Below are 5097 nucleotides of genomic sequence, written 5' to 3'. Positions count from 1 at the left end.
ACCCTGGGGTCCTGGGCAGCCACCAGTAACCCCCTGCCCTTTTGTCCCTCATGGAGCCGAAACCAGGTCACTGGGTAATGGATGCAGGCGCCGCATCCTTCAACCTTGCTAAGCCAGGCGAAAAATTGCCATCGTTCCCAGGGCAGCACCTCCCTGCGCTGCTGGGTCCAAGTCCCCCCTCCACCGGGCACCCTGGGTCAGGCAGCTCCGTTATCCTCTGTAACGTCATGGACCTGGCCCGTCTATTGGATAACATCGTAAAATCCCCTGCAAACCCAGCCACTGAAGGGCAGACAGGCTCACGTGAAGGAGGACCTGGGTACCAACCATTGCTTGGGGCCACAACCAGGGATCTGTCAGGATCTGTCTGACAAATGCCATGTTGCCATGGAGCCAAAGGCAGGATTGCTTCCAGTTCTGTTGCTGTTGCAAAACAGAGGTAAATGCAAACAGCAGCGAGTTGTGTTTTCCCCTTCCCTCTGCAGATCTTCTCCATCGTGGTGTTTGGCTCCATCGTGAACGAGTGCTACGTGAACACGGAGAGCCATAACCCCGATCTCTTCTGCATCTTCAACAAGAATGAGAGTGCCTGCAGCTACGGCATTGCCATCGGCGTCATCGCCTTCTTCGGCTGCATCTTCTTCTTTGTCGTGGACCTCTACTTCCAGCAGATCAGCAGCGTGAAGGACCGCAAACGGGCCGTGCTGCTGGACCTTGGCTTTTCAGGTAGGTCTCTGGCACGACCCGTGTGCCTCATCTGGGGAGGACTTTGGTGGCAATGGGTTGTCCTGTCCAGCCGTGAGCTCAGAGAGAAGCTGATGGGGACAGCTTGGGGACAGTGGGGTGTCCCGCTCATCTGTGTCACTTCTACAACCAGTGCTGTTTGCTGAGCTGGGTTTGGTGGTCACATCTCAGGGACCAGGAGGGGTGTTTTACCCTCCCACACCTCCAGCTTCTGGCTCAAGCAAATGTCATTTCATCAGTGACGTCTGGGTCTGGTTTCACTTGGGGTTTCTGTATTGGGAACAAAGCAGAAACACACTTCAGCTCCCCACTGCCATCCCTGCAGCATGCAGATGGGGCTGGGACTCTTCTACGCCGTCCTGAGCCCCTTGATTTGGGGCTCATCCACATGAATGTGGAAGCCTTGAGCCAGGAGACTCCGTCCTGTGTTGCCCAGCTGAGTTTGCAGCCGATCCTCTCCATGTCCAGCCTCTTGCATTAGCAGGGTCTGGAGGTGATTTATCCAGCGCAAGCGTCGCTGATGGCTCTCTGCTCCCAAATGAAAACATCCGTCATCACCTCCCTGCACTCTCCTGTTGTTAAGGATGTTCTCTCCTCGCTAGAAAGCTTATTTCCACCGTGCCAACGCGCCGGCATCCAGCCCTTGTTAGGTGATATTTACAGCCCCGTCCGTGCGGCTCGGTGCCTGCAACCCTTCAATCCGAGCGGAAGGGGAGCATCACATCCATCTCCTGGCTGATGCTGTGTGTCGCTGCCGTCCTCCCCGCCTTGCACCTCGTAGCAGCCGCTCTCCCCCCCGCCAGGCGTGTGTGAACTGGTCCCGCTCTCCATCTCGGCCTCATTTCTCTCTTGCTCTTGTCGTGCGTTGTGTGCAGGGAGCTGGAGGGGATGGTTTCTGCCCTGCAAAGCCTCTGCCGTGCAGGGGTTGTGCTGCAGCGTTGCACCTACTCTGCAGAGGTAAAGCCGCCCAACGCTGCCCATGGGGATGTTTTATCACCCCAGTATCAATGAATGTGCTCCAAGTGCTGCGTGTCCGGACAGAGACGTCCTGGTCCCTTGGGCCAGCCCCTCTGCGGGCTTCTTGGGAGAAAACAGGGAAGCCGCTTCCTCACTGGTAAAGCAAATCAATGCCATGCAGATTATGTGGACACCAGCCCGTGACCGCAGGTGAACGCATCTACACTTGGTTTCCCTTATTTTCACATCTCCTAAGCCCAAATTCAGTGCAACGCCGCTCATGTGCAGCTTCCTGGAGGAGAGTACAAGAGGAATCGCTCAGCCTGGTCCTTATCGCCCACATCTGACCCCGCTTGGCGCCTGGGGTCCCTTCCCACCCAAGCCCTGGGTGATGCAGGCAATTCGAGCAGTGGACCCTCGGTGCGCACAGCACACTTCTGCACGGACGAGCAATGGGTTCGTTTCACTGGGAGACATCAGGACGGGTCCCTGCCCTCTGTGTTTTATCCCGTTCCTATTGCTGTGCCTTCCCAAACCTCTCCTGCAGCCCTGCTGCCGCACACCCACGCGCAGGGACGTGCCAGGCCGTTGGTGGCTCCCAGAGTCGGTGTCAGTACAAGCAGAGCAGATCCTGCCACAGAGCACACGGGGTTTTGTTGGCACCTGCAGAGATCGCAGCCGATCGTACCCCCTGTGCTGCTGCCACAGCCTTGGGCACCCAGCCCACTGAGCTGACCCACATCATTTCCCTTCTTTAACTACCTCCAGGTTAACAACCCCCAGAGACTTCACCCCTTACTCTGTCCCGTTCTTCTTCCCTCCCTCCCAAGCTCTGGATTCATGGTTTCCTCCTTTTTTGTTGCAGCAATTTCATCCTTTCTCTCCATACGTGTGTTATTGCTCAATGTAAAAGCTGAAAATGCTTCTGGGAAATAATCAGGTGAGGAAAATAGTCGGGTAGGAGGGTGCAGGACACAGGCAGGGCCACCACGCTGTGCAAACGGCATTTCCAGCTTTCTCTTCCATCTGCTCTTACGGCCGCTCCCGCAGACCTGCGCTTGCTTGGGCCCAGGCTGTAATTACGGCTGTAAGACGTCTTTCCTGGTGTTTGCACTGTGTTGTCTGCAGATCTTAAAGCAATAATTATCTCCTGGCTCTTATGGGGCTTCCTGGCATCCCCCTTTCCCGCTCCATGCTGGTGGGTGCGGAGCTGCCACCGTGCCCATTCCCAGCTGGAGCCAGGACCGGCGCAGGTATCCACACCACTGACAGCTCAGCCCTCGTTGTGAGGTTTTAAAATCGATGGGTAGCGACAGACACCTCCAAAACACCCCCTTAGAGCTGCAAATACACCGGGGCTGGGGGCAGGCACTGCCATCCCCTCCATGGGACCAGGACCATGCGGGTGCTGGATGAGGGCACGGCCGAGCCCGTGTGCGATTCACGTTACGGGTTTATGGAGGTGAAAGAGAGGTTTGTCTCTGCATCACCAGAAGCCCACATGGATGGTACAGCAGCGATCCAAGCTGGACATCGCTGGCGGAAGGAGCTCGTGGTTTTAGCCCTGGGAAGGTCAGAGTCTGGCGTATCTCGGCGCTGCGGAGGCAGGCGGTAGCTGCAGTACCCAGCACAGCCGGAGCTGTGCATGATGTCATTTTAACTCTCCAAAACCCTTACAAGAGCCAGCGAGGGATGGGGCTTTGTGCCGCTGCTTGTGGGCAGTCACTGCGGTGCTGTCCTGCTCCAGAGCAAGCAAGGGAGGCCCCACGGCTTGAGATTGAGCGTTAAATGGAGAAACAGCCCCCAAAAACAAGATCACCCTCCATAAACCAGTGGCTGCTGCAGGACACCAGTGTCCCTTGGTGCCAGCCCTGCGTGGCCCCAGCACTTGTCCCTGAGCCTCTGCTCCCCACAGCACAGCTCCGAATTACCCTGCTGGGAGCTGCTCCTATCTCTGGTCTTTCAACTTCCAGACACCGCTGCCTCCAGGAAGGGGCTTTTTCGGGGCAGGAAACCCCTGACTGAGGCTCCTCAAGCACGGGAGGGCAGTGCTCCCTGCTATCCCAGCGTTTTCTTCCCAAGTGCCTGGAGGTGGAAGTGCTGCAGCAGCGCAACATCTGGAGATGCAGTGCACCAGTGCAGCATCTGGAGATGTGGGGCAGCAAAACAACATCTGGAGATGCAGGGCAGCATCTCCTGCGCCAAGACCTGGGGACCAGTGCCCACCACTTACTGGTCGTCCAAGCCACAACCACCACTGCATGTGGGTCATGCATCTTCCTGTGCCTGCATTTTGGGGATGGATTTGCTTTCCCCAGGGGGGCCCAGCTGCTGGCAAAGCCTCCGTTATAACAGAGCTGGGGAGCCAGAAGCCATCTCTGTCCCTGAGGGTGACCTTTGAGGAATAAGCCTCAGAGGTCTCGTTGAACACTGAGGACAAGCGGCTCACCCTGAGGGGAAGTGAAAATGTCTATGCAGATTTTTGGGGGCGGGTTTGGTGGCAGGCATTTGCTGTATTTGGCAAAATGAGGCTGTTGTATCCGTCTGTAATTGGGAACAGGAAAGCCTGGGTGATGCTGGCTGGAGGTTGTGTTGCTGTGAGGGCAGTTCCAGGGCTCGAGCACGGCCAGGCTGCCAAAAGCAAAAGCCCAGGCCCAGTCGTGCAAGAGAAGATGAGGAGTTTGTGTTCTTAAATGGCATTTAGGAGCACATTTGGGATTAAAGGTGAGGTGTGCGATGAGCCCCGTCACTCTCACACTGGATGGGGATGCACGCACACAATTTACATTGTGTTTAGGAAGAACTGGCAAGATAAAGGGGAATAAAAGAAGCTGCTTTCCTCTCCCTGCAGTCAGGCTGTGCTGTGCAGCCCCATGGGAGCGGCAGCGTGGCTGCTCATACTGATGTGCTCCTGCTCCTTGGGAAGATGCTGGGTACCTCAGCATCCCCGTGTGCGCCGCTGACACCCAGAATTGGTGGATGGGGGGACCCTGCAGACCCTTACAACAGCACCACAGAAAGCTCCAGGTTGTGCAGCTCCTCTTCCCAGCGCTGGCGAACATCGCTGCTCCTTACACTGCGAGCTTACAGCTTCATGGTGATTTTCTGAGCTCCTTGGCATCGGGCCGTGCTGTTGCTGCTGATGGAATTAGGGGAGCTGCAGCCCTATCTCACTCAGCCAGCTTGGGCTTCAGTCAGGGTTCATCACCGGAGCGGTTTCGCTCGATCCTGCAGAGCCCAGGAGGCTGCACACAGGGGAGCAAGCCACGGGGGCAAGCGGAGCTCTCATGTGAGCCCCTGTGCCTTGGCTCCATGGGCACGGCACACGATGAGCACCATGGCTTGAACATTGTGGGGTGCACTGACATTAATAATAATAATAATAATAATAATAAT

General features: G+C 56.6%; 1 protein-coding gene across 1 annotated transcript; it reads left to right on the top strand.

Annotated features, from left to right (window-relative positions):
- Positions 1 to 227: 227 nt before the first annotated feature.
- On the top strand, positions 228 to 2990 carry LOC104541324 (synaptogyrin-3-like). The gene is made up of 3 exons (XM_010185366.1): positions 228 to 257; positions 486 to 726; positions 2830 to 2990. Exons 1-3 carry the CDS (start codon positions 228 to 230, stop codon positions 2988 to 2990), a joined length of 432 nt encoding a protein of 143 aa, XP_010183668.1.
- The last annotated feature ends 2107 nt before the right edge of the window (positions 2991 to 5097 follow it).

The sequence above is a fragment of the Mesitornis unicolor genome, unplaced genomic scaffold (genome assembly GCF_000695765.1).
Source record: "Mesitornis unicolor isolate BGI_N332 unplaced genomic scaffold, ASM69576v1 scaffold1105, whole genome shotgun sequence".
NCBI lineage: Eukaryota > Metazoa > Chordata > Aves > Mesitornithiformes > Mesitornithidae > Mesitornis > Mesitornis unicolor.
Note: the sequence above shows the minus strand (reverse complement) of the source record. Positions and strands in the feature narration are given on the sequence as shown.